At 36.1% G+C, this 20,497-nt stretch overlaps 2 protein-coding genes across 3 annotated transcripts; both read left to right on the forward strand.

Moving 5' to 3' along the window:
* Positions 1–1,571: 1,571 nt before the first annotated feature.
* On the forward strand, positions 1,572–8,023 carry LOC132645695 (uncharacterized). Its single transcript, XM_060362832.1, has one exon. The coding sequence runs from the start codon at positions 1,957–1,959 to the stop codon at positions 2,692–2,694; it is 738 nt and encodes a 245-aa protein (XP_060218815.1). The 5' UTR covers positions 1,572–1,956; the 3' UTR covers positions 2,695–8,023.
* Positions 8,024–10,971: 2,948 nt separating this feature from the next.
* Positions 10,972–17,013, forward strand: LOC132645696 (65-kDa microtubule-associated protein 3-like). 2 transcript variants are annotated; one of them, XM_060362834.1, is made up of 13 exons: positions 10,972–11,192; positions 12,876–12,963; positions 13,041–13,247; positions 13,352–13,594; positions 13,885–14,094; positions 14,177–14,332; positions 14,473–14,632; positions 14,835–14,986; positions 15,068–15,155; positions 15,468–15,541; positions 15,634–15,708; positions 15,799–16,033; positions 16,142–17,013. In XM_060362834.1, the coding sequence occupies exons 2-13, from the start codon at positions 12,892–12,894 to the stop codon at positions 16,702–16,704; spliced, it is 2,235 nt and encodes a 744-aa protein (XP_060218817.1). In that variant the 5' UTR covers positions 10,972–11,192; positions 12,876–12,891; the 3' UTR covers positions 16,705–17,013. The 2 variants fall into 2 exon arrangements, with proteins under 2 accessions (XP_060218817.1, XP_060218816.1); XM_060362833.1 differs by having other exon boundaries at positions 10,973–11,192; positions 15,793–16,033.
* Positions 17,014–20,497: the final 3,484 nt, after the last annotated feature.

Genomic DNA, 20,497 nt, shown 5'->3' on the forward strand with positions numbered 1-20,497 from the left:
GAACGAAAACAATGCTTTCATTATCTTCTGGTTTGGAAGGATAAAATTTTACTGTTGGGGGTGGCATGGTCAGAAGCATAATTGACTCTCTGAATGTCTTTTGGATGAACAAATTCCCCTCTGGTCCATTCCAGCGGATTATGTGGCTTGGTCCAGTTCACCCCTAGAAAGCCAGAGTACCTCAACTATTCTTGTGAGATTTAAATTTCAGTTTTGTCAGCACATACTGTGTATGAAAAACTAAAGAACTTGTATGATTGCAGTTGGATGCCCTTTCTCTCTCTTTCATATGTTCCATATGGGATTTGAATTCTAAAATCCAAGCTTCACAAGCAATTGATTATGTTATGTTGAAAACAAGTAAGCTGTAGGAGCTTATTAACACCCTAATGTCTGTTCTTTATGTGATGATTCTGAAATCACCATTCTCATGTTTGGCCTGTCTAATTCAAAATTCAACTTGATGTGGCATTTGGAATGCTGTCTTTCTAACCCTTGAAGTTTTATATGCTTTTCATGAAAATGAAATTTAATTGATAGTTTACCCCCCAGTTGACAGCTGCTGTATCTGAGGTTGCATCTTTTGAACCTGTTAAAGGTTGTGCGTGCAATCTGGGCCCTGAAATTCATATGCCCCCTAATGTCAAAAAAAAAAAAAGTATGCCCCCTCCCTTCACATCCTGACTTTTTCTTTATGCCCCTTTGTATCCCTCAAGATTGGTGGCACCTTAGGTTGTAAATTCAGGAACAAACAGTCCACTCAGTTGATCCATGCGAAGAAGTGTAGTGGAACTCCAACTAATATTCGAGCCATGTAAACTTCATCCGACTTCAGCTGAGTCACAGGTTACATGGTCTCCAACGTTCGTGAAGAGAACAGCAGCTTTGAGTGCCGTCTTACTCGACTTGGGACCTTGAGGGGATCAGAACAAGCAAGCTCTCTTCCTATGCATAATTGCTTTTACAGTTACCGAAGTTTCACCATCCTCTTGTTTTCTATTTACATGTGTACAGGTTACCTCGTATAATAGTTTAGAAGACTCTTTGTTTTTACGAAAAAACGCAAGTAGACGACCTCGGCGAGTTATCTTGAGAGAAGTCTCACATGGAGTTGCTTGATAGAAGTGCTAAAACATGATCATTGAGGTAATTCTCTTTCCATTGATGCCACCTAGATAGCACAAAGTTGGTTGTTCAGTTGATATATAAACATGATTTTTCAAGGGGGTAAATAAAATTTAAGTTTTCAACCTGTATTATTGCTTGAGATTCAGATTTTGTAATTGCTGCCATATTTCTTTTGGACTGCTGTCACATAGCTTCCTTAAGTAAGGTGTGAGTCATGATTGGTTGTACTTATTTTGATGCACGAACATTTATCGGTGCTAAGTTTTATGGAATACCTGAGAGTTATATGCGGATTTAAAACATTTGGGGTTGAAAGAAACTGTAGATAGAATTAAATAGGTTTGGACTGTAGGTGCTAAGTTTTATGGAATACCTGAGTTATATTAGGGTCTGTGTTGAAAATTGCCCCGTGTGCTGTGAGTCTACGCCACATACTAAAAGGCGTAGGTTTGAGTATACGGAGTCGTTTGATGTACCCGCCAAGGATGTGCTGCTTAGATTACAGCAATTGGCGACGAAGTATAAAGTGGTGTTGTGATTTAGACAGAAATATATAAGGTACAAGCCATTTATGGCTGAAGTTAAAGATTACGCGTGTCATCGAGCGGGAGAGCCTGTGTCCTCGAAGAAATCGAAGATATTAAAGAGGGAGCCTTACGCGTCAAAAAGGTGTGGGTGTGGGTTTCGTATAAGGGCGATAGTTCCTATATCAAATTATAATGAGAAGATAAGACATTTGTCTATCAGGAGGAAGGGACAGCAGTATTTAAGTTGTATGTGGTACACTCGGGGCATGAACCTGGCCCTTTGGATGGGAATGCAAGAATAATGCATCGAGTTGTTGGGCATAAAGGAGGGTTTTTGATGGATCAGGAAACAGTGTATGGGATGGGCGATGAAGCAGAAAATGGAGATTTTGGGTTCCTTGGGAAGGACGGTGGAGATCTGCAACATTCGATTTTGCAGCAAATTCAGGAAGCGAGGAATGAGATTGACCTACTTGAGGGCCAGATCGGGAGAGTTCCTCAGGAGTTATTGTGCTCGGTGTCTCGTGAATTGTTTGATTTTGTGAATAAGCTTAGGAATGTGAGAGAATATGGATCAAAGTCAGCTGGATTGCTCTCGGATAAGCCGATCTCAGATGATCTACTGGTAGGGGAAAATGATTTGGCAGATTGGGGTGCGCATCATCATCGTATTTTTGAGGACGGCAAGGATGCAGAGCTCATCGATGAAGATGAAGACAGCTTTGGGAGAACGCTTGGGGAGGTTGCATCTTGGGATCAGATAAGGTCAGATTGTAGGAATGAGAAGGATCTGCTGGGTGAGTCTTGTAAATCAGAGAAACCATTGGAATGCAATGAATTTGATCAGAAGCGCATTCTTGACTGTGGGAATTCTAAACTGACCAAGCCCTTAAGGCATGATGACAGTATAGATACAGATGTAGGTTTCGTTGTAGAGAACTTCTACCCAGAGAACCCTAAATGGTTTGATTCTCCCTGTGAACTGGACTCGCACACAGATTGTGTTGACAGCGGATTCAAGCCTGGGGAGATTGTTTAGAGATCTTACAGCTGGTGACCCACTCTAACTTAATTTGAGTCTTCTTTGCTCCATTTTTCATGCCATAATGTTAGAGGTGGGTTGTATATTTGTGTAAACAAAAGGTTGAAATATCTGGCAGCCTCTTTGTTGTCTTTGCTGTTGTATTTCTGTAAAGTACAGCCTGTGGGCTTCTTTGCACATAGATTAGATAGTTACTTGACTTGTCATAAATTTTCAAAACTTAAACCTGGTTTCCATATCTGAGTTAGTGATTACCTTTATTATCGCATATGTTTCTGCTCTATTGATTCTATTTCTGAGATGCATATAGCTGATAATTACTGCTGAATCTACCCGTGCTTCTGTTTTGTCATTATAATTATCCTAAAACAATTACTTTATGCAGTCTCTTAGGGAAAAGTTGGAGTTCTCATCTCATCAAAAAAAAAAAAAAGTTGGAGTTCTATAAACATATAACTAAACCATCTTGCATGTAATCTGTAGCGTTGTAGATGGCATTAAACATAATTTGGGATGTTCTGGAATGGAAGAACGTCACATAAATATGAAAAAGAAAATCTAATTAATACTGTAGATTATAGGAGGCTTGTTACATAATACCTTTTGCCTTCAAGAAGCATTACCTGGGATATGAATTGTGAAGACTTGTTAATCTCGTTTGATTATCAGCGACACTACTCTAGTCTAGTTTGTATAGGGATCCAGGACAGGGCCAGGATCGATAACTGACCTACTTCCTTGGACCATCCTGTGGGGTGAGCAATGCTGGCGGTTCTCGTCCTGTTCCTACTGCACAAACCAGTGAGTGCTCTTAAAACCATTGCTACTGTGACTATGGATGGTGAGTTTTTTCTTAAACACTTCTGGAAATATTGTTCCTATTACCGGAATGCAAAAGATAAGCATGATGTCTATGAATGCACTCTGTTGAAGGTGGTTTGTTTAACAATTTAGATAGAATTTGCAAACCTATCTCCAGTTGTAATAACGTTTGATAGGCAAGGATTTCTTTTTTATGGAAGATTGGAGTTCTTTGAAGATGTCGCAATATTTTTAAAAATAGCATAATTATTTTTAGAAGGGTTGAGCTAAGTGCTCCTCCAACTGGTTGTTCTCCTTAGAAGCATGATTACTTTTTTTTTTTTTTTTTTTTTTGCATAGTAGTGAGGTCTTGATGATTTCATTGAATTAGTTGTCTAATACCCGTTAGTTTTAGACTCACATTTCTCTTTCAGTCATGCTAAAACCGAAAGTATCCTTCTTATTTCCCCTAACATGCATACTTATCCCAAAAAGAAAGAAAAAAGATCAAGTATATAAATTTTGACTTCTTCTTTGCGAACTATTGATGCTAACTAAAGAATGAGGACGGTGATAATTTGAATATTTAAATAACGAGCAAGATTGACTAAATCTGTTTTTATTAGCTGTATTAATTTAGGATTAAGATGATCTCTTTAACAAACTCTCCCTTGTGTTTATTTAAGAATGTAATCCGAAGTGGTCGTTATGCCTGTCTCTTCCATATTTATGAATATTTATACATTGTCATAAGCAATTGGTGGGTAGTATTGAAGGAAAAGCCTAGAAGACCATAAGTTGTTATTGGTTCGAAATCCTGTGAATTAATAGAGTGACTAAGTATACGTGGATAATATGGGAGAAGATTCTTATTGATTGTTTCAATAGATTAATATGAACATTGTGACTAATGAGCCGTCCCATCGTAAAACCAGTTGCTGCTGATACCTCCTTCTCTTTTCCTTCTTCCACAACTAGAGCTTGGAGATTAACAAAATTGTTGGAGAATGTGGCAAAAAGTTCTAGGTCTTCATTTATTTTTATTTCTTCCTTTTTGATGAAGGTGGCAAAAGCTTCTAGTTGGAGATGGCAATTTGGATCTCTATGAAGTCACAATTTCTTTGAATTGTTGATGACCTTAATGTTAGATGTACGAATGATGGATTATATTTCTGAGTGAGATTGAACAGGGGTACATGAAATGATACTATTCAATGGTTTGAAATCATCATGTAAATAGATGTCTGTAGTTTATTCTCTTGAGGATAACTCAACAAGCTTTGACCAAAAAAATAAAAATAAAATTCAACTAGCTAATCAACTCATATTGATTGGAAAAAGAAGGATAGACCTCTAGCTTATTCAGGATTTGTTTTGGTCAAGTTCTAGTTTGACCTGTTTGCTCTAAAATCTAAGTCCTATTTCAGAAAGAAGGGAAATTTTGGATAAGATGATACTGTTAATGTTCATTCAGTACATATGATTGTATATCCTGATCTTGTTTCTGTGTTATGATATAATAATAACAGGATATGCAAGCCTCGTTGATATTTTGGGAATCAGTAAAATGAACCCAATTTAGGTAAGAACTCTTTGTTTTCTTGAAAGATGAGTCTCAATCTAAGTACAGAGTATTTAAAATAGTGTTACTGATTTGAATTCCTGTTACATTGATATCTATGAAGAGATATGTTTTTGCCTAGATACTAAAATCACTAGGATTCTTTTTGGAAAGTTTGCAAAATTAAATGCCGTCAATCTCTAAACTTTGGACACATTTTTGGATTTTTTTTTTAAAGCCACTAATAATGCTAATGATCAAATCCATTAGGCATCCCTGTTGTGAAAGCAATCTGTGAATATATGACCATACAACTTTAATAAGTTGTGACGGTGTGGTTGAGATTCTCTTGCATTTATCGTGTATGTTGCTGCTCCATTGATTTTATTTCTGAGATGCATATAGCTGATAATTTACTACTGAATCTACCTGCGCTTCTGTTTCGGCATTATAATTATTCTAAAACAATTTCTATATGCAGTCTCTTACGGAAAAGTTGGAGTTCTATAAACACATTACTAAACCATCATGCATGTATTTGTAGCGTTGTATAAACAAATTTTGGGAAGTTCAGGAAAGGAAAAGTGTCACATAAATAGGAAAAGAATAATAGCTAATCAATACTGTAGATTATGGGATACTTGTTCACAATACCTTTTGGCTTCAAGAAGCATTACCTTATTTGTTCATACTCCGTACTTTGTTAGTATACCTAGGATATGAATTGTGAAGGCTTGTTAATCTCTTTTAATTATCAGCAACGCTACTCTGTTTTTCAACAAACTTTGACCAAAAAAAAAAAAAACTCGACTTGCGCTAATCAAATCATCTTGATGTGGAAAAAGAATGAAGAAGGCAAGGATAAAAATCTTAGTGTTCTGCTCTAAATCTAAGTCCCATTTCAGAAACAAGGGAAATTTTGGATAAGATGAGCTGTGTAATGTTCATTCAGTACACATGATTGTGTATCCTGATCTTGTTTATGTGCTATGATACAATAATAACTGGCATGTAAACCTCGTTGATATTTGGGAATCAGTAAAACTAACCCAATTTAGTAAGAACTCTTTGTTTTCTTGAAAGATGAGTCTCAATCTAAGTACAGAGTATGTAAAATAGTGTTACTTATTTAAATTCCTGATATATCGATATCAATGAACAGATATGTTTTGACTATATACTAAAATCACTAGGATTCTTTTTGGAAAGTTTTGGCAAAATTAAATGCCGTCAATCTCTAAACTTTGGACACATTTTTGGAATCTCTTTTAAAGCCATTAATAATAATAATGATCAAATCCTTTAGGCATCCCTGGTGTGAAAGCAATCTGTGAATATCTGATTTGTCATACAACTTTAATAAGTTTTGACGGTGTGGTTGAAATTCTCGTGCCATTGGTGCTCGAGAGATTTTTATTGGTTTGCTTCTAAAAAAAAAATCCTTTCCAGTCAACTCTTGACTTAGTTCCAGATTTGCTATTGTGGAAAATGGAAATGACAGATCTTCCTACTGAAGTTGTTTTTGCTTAAGAAAGAAACAATCAATGTGTTCACACTACTGAGCACAAGTTGCTAAGTTTAGCCTCGAGTTCTGAATGCAGTCGTGTGGTGAGGACCTATTAAGCTGCTAGCAAACATGGAAAGTATGAAGGTTTATTGTTGAAGAACTAGTTTGTGGCATATATCTTAAATTGGACATACAGTTGATGAATAGAAAGCTTATGGGAATTTGTCATTGTAATTTTCAGTTCAACCATAAAAGTTATCCTCACATATACCTGTAATTGTTTCCTAATTTTTCTTAATTACGTGTATAGCATCTGAGAAGGGGAGCCTTGGCATAACTGGTAAAGTTGCTACCATGTGACCTGGACGTCATGGGTTCAAGCCGTGAAAACAGTCTCTTGCAGAAATGCAAGGTAAGGCTACGTACAATAGATCCTTGTGGTCCGGCCCTTCTCCGGACCCCGCGCATAGCGGGAGCTTAGTCATCGGGCTGCCCTTTTTACGTGTATAGCATCTGAAAATGAAAATGATGGGTAAAAGACAATTGAAGTTCATTTAAGATTTCCTTGAATGTGTGTTGGCCACCTCCCTTTACATACAAAGAGCTTATGGAATTTTTTCTGTTCATTACTTTTCTTCTTTCTATTTGAATTGTTGGAATAACGATTTTTGGTCTTAGAAAAATGTATTTGTATGTCTAAAGAAGGCTGATGTTTGCTCTTTTTTTTTTTTTTTTAAAGGATAAAATTAACGTCTTGATTGTTATTTTCCCCTGGTGGACCTTGTTACATCATCCCTTATTACCTGTGAGGTATTTCCCCACTTATCCACATTTTTGTTAGTACAGTTCCACATATGCACATATCTAAATGAAGGCTTTAAAGTTAATACATTCATCCTCTTGACAAAAACATGAGCGAAAGCGAAAGGCTTATCTATCATTAACTTATTGAGCTTCTTTGGGTCTCAAGGTCCTTCATCAACACATATTTGTATCTTCTTTTTTACTGTACTTCTGTAACTCTTATAATTACTTGTGATGTGGTAGACAAATTAAACAGTTAACCTATGAAATTAGAATCAAGATAAATGCCTCTGCCTGTTTTGGCTTCTTTTTCAAGTTATGGCACATCCTGTTAATTTGGTTTTCCATGTGTCTAGTAGAGTAGGTGTTTGTATCCTAAGCTTAGAACAGATAGCCCATTATGGATCTTGGAAATTGGAGCAGACTAGTTTTTCTGGCGCTGGGTGATTTTTTTTGATGAGATGTTCAAGAGAGTTTATGGCTAGCTCCCATACGGAAGCCGTCACAGGCGGACGCAAGGACATCGATAGCAAAATGTTGGCAGGCTGCTATTTTGAAGAAAACAAGCTTTTGAAAAGTACCAAACAGTTCAACTTTATCTTCTGGATATGGATTGATTTATCTTCAAAGCATCTTTTGTGTCTTTCTTCCCATATTTGCAGATTATTGCTCGTTATGTTCTCACTTGACATACTGCGCTTGTTCCTCTATTAAGTTTGCATTTATTTGCTTCATTTGTTTTATTCTTTTTGGTGAAAATTTACACATTGGAAAATGATCTTCATTCCCATTGAAAAGGCGCTCTCTTTGTTTTCTGTACTTACTTTACAAAAAAAAAAAAGTAACGACTCGTTTCCCTCCTTGTACCACTCAAATTCAACAATTTCAATTCTACACCAAAATATCACATTATCATAACAAGCATCACACAATTTCAGTTTACGTCGCTTCCATTTCAACAGCCTTTTAACCAAACTGAGTAGAGCAGAGAAATTTGCCGGAAAAAGAACACTTCTGTTGGAATATTACGAAACCCTTCGGTGGAGTTTTAATCAAATTTTTAGTAAGGTTTCTTTCGTTCTATTTCCTCGTTTTTAATTTTTAACGTTTTAGTGCTCAACGGACTTGGGCTGAAATTGGTGCTCTGTTTTTTATATTCTTCTTGCCTAGGAGATCGTATCGTCTGGTTTCTTCTATTTCTTTGTTTCCCTAATTCTATCTCTAGAATAACAAAATGGGACTTAGAAAAAATGATCGTAATTTCACATCCATTTAGATATCTAATTTTTTACTAGTTGATAATTGCAAAAAAGGGGCCTTATTTCGTGCAGTATCTTTTTATAATTTATTAAATTTATGATTGAAGTATCGTTGATTGATTGTATAGATACATTTTTCAAAAGTTGTGATGGTCATTCAGCACCTCTTGGACAGAATCTCTCAAACAATTTTTTTGAAATTGGTAACTGTATCTATATTTCATCATGAGCAAAACAGTAAATGGGTTGTACTGAACCATATTTACAGAGGTAATCGTTTGAGAGATCAAAAGCATTTAAAGGTTGGATGGTGCTAAATACTTCAACATTTTATTCTAAATTTAGCTGGGATTTTCCTACGTAGCTCATCTAAGTTTAATCTGAGTGCAACATGCATAACCGTCAAAGTGAGACCGGAGACGCTTTTGCATATGGAAACAATTTGTGCCTCTCTTCTGTCTGAGATGCAGGTTTGCTCGAAACACAAGACTTATATTGTATTCTGAGAGTGTGTCTTTTTTTTTTTGGAATGTTGCTCTGGAGTCTGGACTCCCCATCATCAAATCTTGGATCAATCTCAGCCGTCAAATCTTCGTAGGATTCACAATCTATCATTATGTATATTGTTTGGTGCCATTGCATATCATGCTGAGAAGGAATATTGGGAGTACTCTATTAAAAAAATAATCTCCCAAAACCAATTTAAAAATCACCTTCGTCTCTATTTAAACTTCATGTTAGATGACGTGGAAAAACATTTAAACTAGGAATGAGAACTGAAGTCTTTTTTTTTTTTTTTCGAAGGGAGAAAAGAACTTATATCGATGCCACCAGAAAGGAGAGATGCGGATGAACTTAAATATTTAGAAATTACTTTATAAATCAAAAAAAATCTTTTTTTAATTTAAAATATCCTGAAAATGGCCAAAAGAAAATTTGTTTGAGACAAAACATTTCTGACTCCCAAATAATACTAGTGCATATAACTTGAGACTGTCATTGCTCTTGTCGCTCATTAGAAAAAAATTAATTTTATATCAGTTTTCTCGAGAGATATTTATTTTTTACGCGTAAGAGATCTGAAAATAAAACATGAGAGATCTTATAATGTCATTTCTTTATTCAAATAGTAAAGGGTTATATTGAACCATTCCACACTTGTGACCGAGGGAGGACCTAGAAATATAAATATCAATCTATATGTTAAAAAATTGAGGTATATAACCTAATCTTTTAAGAAGGAAACAAAGTAGTAATATACGTATTTGTGCGAGAGTTTTTCCTAGGTACAGGGCATACGTTCAAAACTACGTGAGAGTCGAGATGATATTTTCAGTTTTTTGAATTAAATTTTGTTCTTTTCTTCTATCCTTCTAAGTTCTAATCGTTGCTAGAGGTAAAAGGTGTTTGACGTATCAATTTTTTTTTTTATAGCGGCTAAATACTGCAAATCTGCAATCAATTGGTGCGCGGAAAAATCATACATTTGTATCCTTTTCAAGTATCAAGTTGGGAAAGGGCCTAAGGTCCCAAGTGGTGAATGTAATTAGTATGATCGACTTTAAGTTTAATGATGAAATCGATTGGGAAATGATAGATATTTGTTGCGAAAATCAAGGGAAAAGTTTATCCAATTTGTAAATGGTGTCTCGATGCTAGAATTAATATCGATGATCTTTATTATTTAATGATTGGTTTATTTTGTACGCGTAAATAGTCAATTAAATTTCGATTTAGATAAAAATCGAACCAAATCAAACCATGAATGCCTCAACTTGAAGATTGACTCTTATTTAATTAAGACATGTTTGGACTGACACATTGAAATTAGGCTAGTGTAATTAAGCAGTTCTGGCATGTTTATTTGCCCTACTATTGCTGGATCAACATGAAATTCTATGCAACCGAAGGAATTAATTGCACTTTGTAATTCTAAAAAAGAATTGCTAATTAACCATGAATTCAATTAATCTTATATTTACTAATTAATTTTTAAATAAAGACAAGTTTTACGTCAAATATTGAATAAATAACAATCTTACTTATTTAGTATTTATAGTTTAATACAAAATCTACATATACAAATATCTATTAAGATTAATCCAAATATACATTTTAATATTCAAACATGATTTAGAATTGGTATTAATTTTAATAAGAACAAATAATGCATTGATTACTTTGCATTTAGTTGTACCAAAATGGGATAACAAAGGATTTGAAAGAAATAAAGAAATAGAGTATCTTTAAAGGATTAAATAGAGATCAACTTTGAAATTCAAAAACAGTAAGCAAATGATTATCAAACGGCCCTATAAAGAGATCAGAGCGCCCACTCTTTGTGCATACGTTTGCTTTCATAATAAAACTTTTACAAAAGCTAACTTCTCGTTTCCCTCCTTTGTACCACTCAAAATTCAACAATTTCTATTCTACACCAATTTATCATAACAAGCATTACATAATCTCACTTTGCTTCTCTTTCATTTCAACTGTCTTTTAACCAAACTGAGGAAAACAGAGAAATTTGCTGGAAAAAGAACACTTCTGCCTATATATTAACGTAAGCATTTTTCTACTTACTCCTGTTTGGATGGTTGTTTCCCGCGGTTCATTATTGTATTGTTTTTATTCATACCATGAAATTACATTGTAGTGTTATAAACTCATTGTAACCCGGGGCAAAGCCAGTAAGGGCCGAGGGTTTCTTCTGCAAAAAATTTCACTCTATATATAAGGTTAAAATTATTTTTTATGTATATATAGTAGGTGTTGAACCCATTGACTTCTTTATATTATTGAACCCTTAGAAAAAATCTTGACTCCGCCTCGGGTTGTAACTCCGTTGTTATATAAACATGAAAAAGCTCAATTTTTTTGTAACAACAGATTTGATGATTTCTGCCTGGTTATTTATTTCATTTACCCATTAAACCACAACAAACGATATAGTCTATCCAAACATTGTATTCATTAATACAGTACAACACAATATGTTATACGTTACGATACATTATGAAACCATGGGTAAATAAATCCAAACAAAGGGTAAGATTTCTATTTCTTTGTTTCCCTAATTCTATTTCTAGAATAACCAAATGGGACTTAGAAAAAATGATCGTAATTTTACCTTCATGGAGATTTCTATTTTATTACTAGTTGACTATTACTTTGCTGTTTTTGTACATTTAACTGGAATACTTGGGAGTTGGGGTGGGTTCTATGGCAATTAATTCATTGTTCATGTAATTTTACATGTGCATCCGTGAGAAGCTTAATCTTCTTCATGTTTTTGGACTATACATGAACAAAAAAGAGCTTTATTTCCTGCAGTATCTTTTTCAAATTTATAAAACTTAAGATTGAGGTATAATTGATTGATTGTATAGATAAATTCAGATTGAACATGAGCTTTTATTGGTTAACATTGTAAATACCAGAATTTGTTTGTGACTTTCTGTCCAAGAGATGTTGTAAGATCATCACAACTTTTGAAACAATGAAAAAAGGTTGTACATTTAGTTGTTTGGCTAGGCCCTCGGAGGGCTTTCAGGGACTGGGGAAGACGGGTGGATTGTAGAGCTAGGGTAGGGGCAAATCGAAGGCCCATCCGGATTGGGCATTATGTGTGGTAGTGAGAATTACGGTGACAGTTACATTTATAGGACCATTTGTGGTAGTGAAAGTCGAAATAGTAGTGAAAACGAGGGTTACAGTAGACGAACACTCTATGCGATCGAATATTTCTTACACACGAGTTTTATACAAGGTATCGAACTTATGAATCTATTTTTGAATCCAGTACTTCTTGGTCGTGAATATCTGAACTGGTTGTTTGCTGTTCAAGAATTCTTGCTTAGGCCTTAGGAGTGTTCCAATGAGAAAGGTTGTACATTTAGTTGTTAGGAGCTATATTGCTCGAATTCTCCAAAAATGCTGCTGCACCCATGTCGGATCCTCCAAAAATGCACTACTTTTGAAGGATCTGACACGCACCAATAGGTGGTATTGAAGAGTCCGAGCTACATAGGATAAGAGTATTCATACTTGTTTTCATTTTAAAGTTGGAGGGTGCTAAACAGCAAATACTTCATCATTTTATTCTAAATTTAGCTGGGATTTGCTGTGTAGCTCATCTAAATTCAATCTCAGTGCTTCTGGATTGCCTCTAGCTAGTCTTATAAATCTTCCCTTTACCATCTCTTTCTCTTTTGATGTCTCTAAGTTTTGCATTTTTTTTCTCAAGGTGTTAATGCCTCAACATGCATAACTGCCAAAGTGAGAAGCCTTTGCATATGGAAACGACTTGTGGCTCTCTTCTGTCTGAGATGCAGGTTTGCTCGAAACAGAAGACTTATATTGTATTCTCTAAGTGTTCTCTTTTTTGTATTCACCTTGTTTTTTGGATCAGAAAATATGGGATGAGATGGGAGAGCCAGAGAGCGAAAGGGATAAGATGTTGTTTGAACTTCAACAAGAGTGTCTTGAGGTATATAGACGAAAAGTGAATCAGGCAAGTCGTTGCCGGGCTCAACTGCAGCAAGCTGTTGTTGATTCTGAAGCAGAACTTGCAAAAATATGTGCAGCACTAGGAGAACAATCATCATATGCTAGGCAGGTTAGAGACAGACAAAAATGCTCTCGTTTGGAGAATTCAGCAAAACTTTATGATCTTTTGCTTGGTATGTAGAACCTTTTAACGTTTGGCCTCCTAAATAGCAGAGTTCCAGAAGTTTGAAGGAAGAGCTTGAGGCCATTAAGCCTAACTTAGAGCATATGAAGAGAAGAAAAAGAGAGAGGAAGAACCAATTTGCATCTGTCGTCGATCAGATACAGTGTATCTCGAAAGAGCTCTGTGCACATTTCCAGGAGAATACACAAATGAGTGTCATTGATGAGAATAATTTGTCTGTCAAAAGACTAGAAGAAATGCAGAATTATTTGCTTGCTTTGCAAAAAGAGAAGGTTTTTTCTGTTTCATCTCTTTCTCTGTCTTAAATTTTCACATTTTTTAGCACTGAGATTTCTGCCTTGAATAAAATAGTTGCAAAAATTTTCAAGTGTTCGAAACGAGTGTGGTAGAATTGTCACTTCACAAACACTTCAGTACTGCTTAGAATAGAGGGAAAAAAACAAATGGGAAGTATGATTCCATTTTATGTTGCCGAGTTTCATACTAATTGGAAATATGTCCTCAGCTATAAATAATTACAAGAGTTATTGTTTGTCTAACAGAATCTCGTATACATTTTCAGAGTGACCGCCTGGAGCTGCTGGTTGACCACTTGACAACTATCAATTCGTTATGTGTGGTGCTTGGGGTTGATTACAAACAAACTATTGCTGAGATTGATTCAACCATGGAAGACTGCTGTGTCTTAAAAAACATAAGCAAAGATATGATCGTTAAGTTGTCTGCTACAATCAACAGATTGGAAGAGCTCAAGAAACAAAGATTGCTTAGGGTTAGTATAAATGTCAATTTAATTGTTCCAAACCAAGTTTTATATTGCTCTCTGTACTAATGCTGATCTTCTTGTTGCTTAGCTTCAAGTTCTTGCAACTACCCTGATAGAGCTGTGGAACTTGATGGATACATCATTAGAGGAGCAACAGAAATTTCATGACTTTACAAGGCACATTGCAGCTTCAGAAAATGAAATAGATGAGCCTAACGTTCTGTCAACTGATAGTCTTCAACATGTATGAAATAAGTAACCAAATTTTGTCCAATTAATTATTTTATGTAGTTAATTCTTAGCAAAATTCCAGTGCTTCCTAGGATAGTTGTGATGCTTTTGTTGCAGTACTGAAATTTTCTTGATTCTATACTTCTTCTGCAGGCTGAGGCAGAAGTCTCGAGGTTGCAGGCAATGAAATCAACGAAAATGAAAGAGGTTCTTCTGAGAAAGCGGCTGGAGTTGGAGGAAATCTGTAGGAAGGCACATTTGGTTACTGAAACACAAAATTCAGTCGACTTTTCTGTTGAAACTATAGAATCTGGTAATTGTTTTCTGTCATAAACCAGACATCAAGGTTACATATAGCTACTTCTAACCAAATGAATTTGTAACTGAATCATTTTTGCGGTAATTTGTGGATTATTTATATGCCTAAACAAATTGATTTCTTAGAAGAAATCTATGTAGTTCTTAATGCATGAATGTTTGTTTTATCTCTCAAGTGGTAACGCTATCATTTGTAGGGGCAATTGATCCTTCATATCTGCTTGAGCAAATTGAGGTCCAAATTTTCAAGGTTAAAGAGGAGGCTTTTAGCAGGAGAGATATTCTTGAAAAGTTAGAGAAGTGGTTGGCTGCACGTGATGAGGAGTGCTGGCTCGAGGAATACAACAGGGTTGGATGTTATGTTCTGTTTTTCAACATCTTTCGTGTATGTTCTACACCACACTTCTGTTTCTTATATGTTTCATTTTAGGATGAAAATCGTTACCATGGTGGAAGAGGTACACATCGTAATCTAAAGCGAGCTGAGAAAGCACGAGTTCTTGTCAACAAAATCCCTGGTATGGAACCTATTTTTTGTTCCCTTATCAGGATACTCATTCGAGATGAGAAAACTGATTTTTCTAATAGAAATACCTTTCTTTTGATGTACTCTTCTTTGAGTTACTTCCTGCATTACATGTATTGTGCTCTAAAAATACAGATACCAGAAAGTAAGAGTTTACTCGTCTGTGTGGTGTCTGAAAATTTGTTATGCAAGTCAATATTAGATTATCATGAACAAAAATCACCTACATTGTTGAATGTCTTTTTAGTATGCCCCTCAAACTTGATCAGTTTGATAAGCAATCTTGACATTTACTTTGTGGCAGCTATGGTGGAGACATTGAGATTGAGAGCTAGCGCTTGGCAGAAAGAAAGACGACATGAATTCTTGTATGATGGTGTAAGAACCTAACCCGTATTTGTTAAACCTAAATGTTTGTCCATCGGACTTGAATTATATTTGTTACTTATCCCTTCACTTTGGCTTTCCAGGTAGCCCTTCTTTCTATGCTTGAGCAGTATTGTGATCTAAAGCGGGAGAGGGAGCTTGAGCATCAGAGGCAGAGGGTACAGATTTGCCATTTGATTGCACATGAAATGACTGCACTATGTATTAGTAGTTGTTTATAAGATTCTTCTTTTTTATTCAAGGAACAGAAGAAGCTTCAGGGACAGTTGATGGTGGAGCAAGAAGCACTTTTTGGGTCAATACCTAGTCCTTCAAAGAGTGCAAAGAAGAATATTAGACCATCAATGGGAGGTTCGTCCAATAGAAGACTTTCGCTTGGAGGATCAAAACTTCAAACCCCATATGCTGGTAAAGCTGCACCATCCTCTCGACTGCCTAGCTCGTTGAAACAACAAAAAACTCCCCAAAATTCTCACCAAACTGGTAGGCTTGTGGTCATTTCTATATCTACATGTTTATTGAGCTTTTGCGGCTTCTAAGTTGGAACTTGTTATTGATATTCGAATTGTCTAACTTGAATTTTTGTTGCAGGAAGGAGAGAGAGTTTTTTGGTACCAAAAAAGCAGTTGTCATGCAAAGTATCAAATCCACCGAGAACTGAATCAGCACAGACAAGGAAGCCCCTTTTAAATGCACCTAGAACTGAATCAACACAGACAAGGAAGCCTCTCTCTCCCTTATCGTCTTTGTTTTTATCAAATGCAAGCACCATAAATATTCAGAATCAGAACCTAAAGAGCGAGGAAGTCAAAGAAACACCGTCTTTGAAAAAAACTCCAGTGACGACTCCAACCAAGATTGCCTCTGCTGAAGGAAGACTGAAGGAAACAGTGTCTTTGAACAAAACTCCAATTATGACTCCAGCCAAGATTGCCTCTGCTGTTGATGGAAGTATTACCCCGAAAATATTGCCCACTCCAATGCCAGCAACTCCTTCCTCAGTTTCCACCGCAATGCAGACAGCGATAACCCCCTTCAGACGCCATGTTTCTGCTTGTGCTGATGATATTGAGTATTCATTCGAGGAGAGACGAGCTGGTTACACTTATAATCCATTATCACATACCAAGGTTATTTCCAAATGCTTGGTTTAGCAGTACTAGTATCAGTGGATTTTCTTGATACTAGTATGTAGTAAAAGCTTTCTAAACATCTGGTTTTTGCCAATGCCTTTTACTCTTTGCGTACGATAGACTCAACGGTTTGACTCTTCCTCGAACCCTACGCATAGTGGGAGCTTTGTGCACCGAAATGCTCTTTTTCTTTAATCATTTGTATAGATGCATTGCAAGGCAGGATATGCTGTTTTCTTTGTTTTGGTGATTTAGTGTTGTGAATGAACTGAAGTTCTCAGTGTCCTCCAATACCAAATTATATGAGACTTTGCTTTTCCAATGGTCAAAGTTACTTTCTGAAATGCGAATGTTGAATTGCTTCGGTTGGTAGCTAAAATATATACTAGTACTAGTGGTAATAAATTCTGAAAACACATTCCAAGTCAAGGTCAAGCATCTTTTGATTCATGCTTTGTCCGGTCCACCAATTACAAACGATTATATTTCCTTTTTGCTTAAACAAACGATTATATTTCAACGCTGTTCCTCAGGAACTCAAAGTAGTAGTCAAATGATACTCTATAGTGCTATATTCATTTAATAAAAAAAAAAACTGCCAAATGAAAAGAAAAAAGAACATAGATATTCTCATTTCAATTGTGAACTTTAGGTGTTAGATTTTTCAGTCTAAACAGACATATACATGAACTAGTGTCAATTGGCCCGGGCGACATTAAAATTTAATTTGTAGATATTTTTTAAATTTTGTCTGCTCTTGCTTCTTTATTTTTATAACATTAATTTGACACTTTAAAAAGACTTCTAAAATTTCAAAGTACAAAAACGTATATGAAAGTTAGAAAACATTTTTCTTAGTTGTATTAGATTCTTTAAAAAAAAAAAAAATCAAACAATAGAAAGCTCTTCTAATTTATATTTTACTTACATCTTTTGAGATTAAAGTCTCCGATGATCCAAATTGAGTTTTTCATATGCTATATTAATTTCATTGATTCTTCGAATTGAACCCATATTGGCTAACTTATTTTTTACCAAAAGACATTACAGTATTAGATAAGTTTTATGTTAAAAGTAGAGCTGTCAAAATGGGATGGCCCAGCCCAACCCAACCCAGCCCTAAAGGGCCAAAAAATTAAATGGTCTAGGACGGGCTGGCCCTTTTAATTGAAGGGCCTGCAAAATGACAGCCCAACCCAGCCCTAAGCGTGCCGCGAGCTAGGACGAGCCAGCCCTTTAAGTTTTTTCGTCTTCCGAAATAACATTTTCTAAGTGATTTTTGGTACAATTTGAACATGAAACTTGTTACACCCCGTAGTTTCGTATGTTGAGATTCGAGTTACCGTTCAGGAAGTATGTGAGCTTATATGTGTTTAACTTATGGTTATAAGGGTTTAAGTGCATATTGTAGGCTATGGAAGGATTGAAGGGCAAGTGAATTAAGAAAATTAAATTTGTTGGAACCTGGTAGAGAATATGAGGGGTAATTTTGGCCCAACTTGGAGAAAGAACATCTTTTAGTAGATGAAGAGTTTTGAAGCAAGGTAAAAGCCTAAAATGAAGTTCGTCGAGTCTAGTTTCCAACCCAATAAACCGCTCGTTGATAGGACATCGGAGTAGAGAAATATGGACGTTACAAGTTCGGCTGACAAAGCAAAAACGTGTGCTACAGTGCTGCTACAGTGACCCGACCCGAATTTGACCCACTATTTAAGGACCAAATTTGATCCAAAACCTCATTTTTCAGCCAAGACTCCTCCAAATATTTCCCAAACCTTCTAGAAAATTCTCCCAAATTCTATCCACTAGATTTTAACGCGAATTAAGTATAATCTCCGGATTTAAGGTTGGACAATGCGTAGTTGCGATTATACTATCGTATTGCGGTGAAACTTGGCTTGGATTCAAGGTGATAATCGAAGATATTGCAATTCTAGCGGGTGAAAGGTATGAATCTTTCCTTATTAGTATTGATTTAAGCTTATATACGGAGGAAAAGTTACTAAATGAGTGTATAATGAATTTATGGGTCGAGAAATTGGATAAAGCATCGTGTGAGATGTTTATGGAATATTTTGGTGTTGGTAATATTGTTGTTGATGTTGGTATTGTTGTTGTTGTTGTTGGTTGCTGAATTGAGATTTCGGGTAAGGCATATAAACAGGGGAGATGCTGCCCGAATTTCGGCAGGTTCTAAAGGGATTTTAATTAAAGGCTTAAGAAAAGTGTATGATGGTGAGCCTAATAATAGTATGAACGATTTTATATGTAGATTACAAGTCAGGAGATAAGTGGGAAGGGCAAGGACTAAGATTCCAGGTATGTTAAGGCTCGTCCCTTTCTTTCAAAGGCATGATTCCTATGTTTTGATTCCATACATGACATCCATAATGTTTTTACTCCTAGAAATTCCAGAAGTCTATAGTTTCTGAAAAATCTTACGATGACTCCAATCCTAGAGATTTTCAAGCCTAAGTTTCTAGGTGATTTCATGACGCGACTGAGTGTGCTATATAACATATGGCCTCGGCTTATGTCTGAGTGTGCTATGGCCTCAGCTTATGTCTGAGTGTGCTATGGCCTCAGCTTATGTCTGAGTGTGCTATGGCCTCAGCTTATGTCTGAGCGTGCTATATAACATATGGCCTCAGTTTATGTTATGGATCATTCAAAGTGATACATGATAGTGGTGATGATTATGGTAGTGATGAAGATCCTTATTATCTAAACGAACCCAACAAATAAATGAACTCCAAAGACTATTCCTAGACAGTGTAGGAGTATTCGTATCTTTGACCTTTTAAGTCCCGCGAGGGCATCCATAGGTTGTGCGATTTCATAATGTTGTTTAATTCCCGAAGGGGACATTCAAAAGGTTTTCTCTTTCCAATGCATTTTACATTTAAATTTTGGGGTCTCAAAGGGGAAGAAGTTCCCTTTTTGCGTTAAAGTTGCTCCGAAGGGAGTCTTTTGATGGTTTTCAAAGATTTTCATGCATTTGCATATTTACATACATGCACGACATCATTTCATGGGGAAGGGAAAAGGGCTAAGGCGTTATATACGCAAACCACCTGATCAGCTGGTATACGATCATCATTAAGCCGGAAGCGGCTGCCCGAAGGGACCATTATGCTATTATGCCCGAAGGGGCTGTGAGCAGGGTAAAGGCATGCATTATATATATACATACATACACATATACATACTCATGCTGCATCAAAAGTTCATATGCACGTACATGTTTATCAGAGTTAGTTACAGGTACAGGTTGAGTCTGTTACTCTTTTATCGTCCGAGTCGAGATATATTGTTTCAGTTCTGCCTTACATACTCGGTACATTGTTCGTACTGACGTCCCTTTGCCTGGGGGCGCTGCGTTTCATGCCACGCAGGTGTATACAGATGAGTAGAAGACATTTGGCTATAGGGTGTTCCCAGGCTATCAGCTGGATTGGTGAGCTCCATCTCAGTTCGGAGTGTTGCCGAGTCAAAGCACTTATGTTATGGTATTTTGTATGTGCTAGAGACTTTGCAGACAGTGTCCTGTGGTATGTTTGTCGAGATGTCGACAGAGTGATGTCAGTTGAGCCATTTGTGTACTTTAAAAGAGTATGTATTTTAGATGATTTCTTTTTGAAAAAATTTCATGTTCTTAAAAGTTTTTGAAATGACAGGTTTTGATAGAACGAATGTCTGAGGGTTCGCTCGACTCTGATGAGAGTCGGGTGCCCGTCATGCCCTATCAGGATTGGGGTGTGACAAAACTTTTGCAATATGAAATATAATCTTCTACCACTCATTCTTGCGCAAA

This window comes from Lycium barbarum, chromosome 6, assembly GCF_019175385.1.
Source record: "Lycium barbarum isolate Lr01 chromosome 6, ASM1917538v2, whole genome shotgun sequence".
Taxonomy (NCBI): Eukaryota; Viridiplantae; Streptophyta; class Magnoliopsida; order Solanales; family Solanaceae; genus Lycium; species Lycium barbarum.

Coding starts and splice junctions, on each gene's coding strand:
- LOC132645695 (XM_060362832.1), top strand. CDS start 1,957: ATGCATCGAGTTGTTGGGCATAAAGGAGGGTTTTTGATGGATCAGGAA.
- LOC132645696 (XM_060362833.1), top strand. CDS start 12,892: ATGCATAACTGCCAAAGTGAGAAGCCTTTGCATATGGAAACGACTTGT. Junction 13,595..13,884: donor TTGCTTTGCAAAAAGAGAAG/GTTTTTTCTGTT, acceptor ATACATTTTCAG/AGTGACCGCCTGGAGCTGCT. Junction 14,633..14,834: donor TGTTGAAACTATAGAATCTG/GTAATTGTTTTC, acceptor TATCATTTGTAG/GGGCAATTGATCCTTCATAT.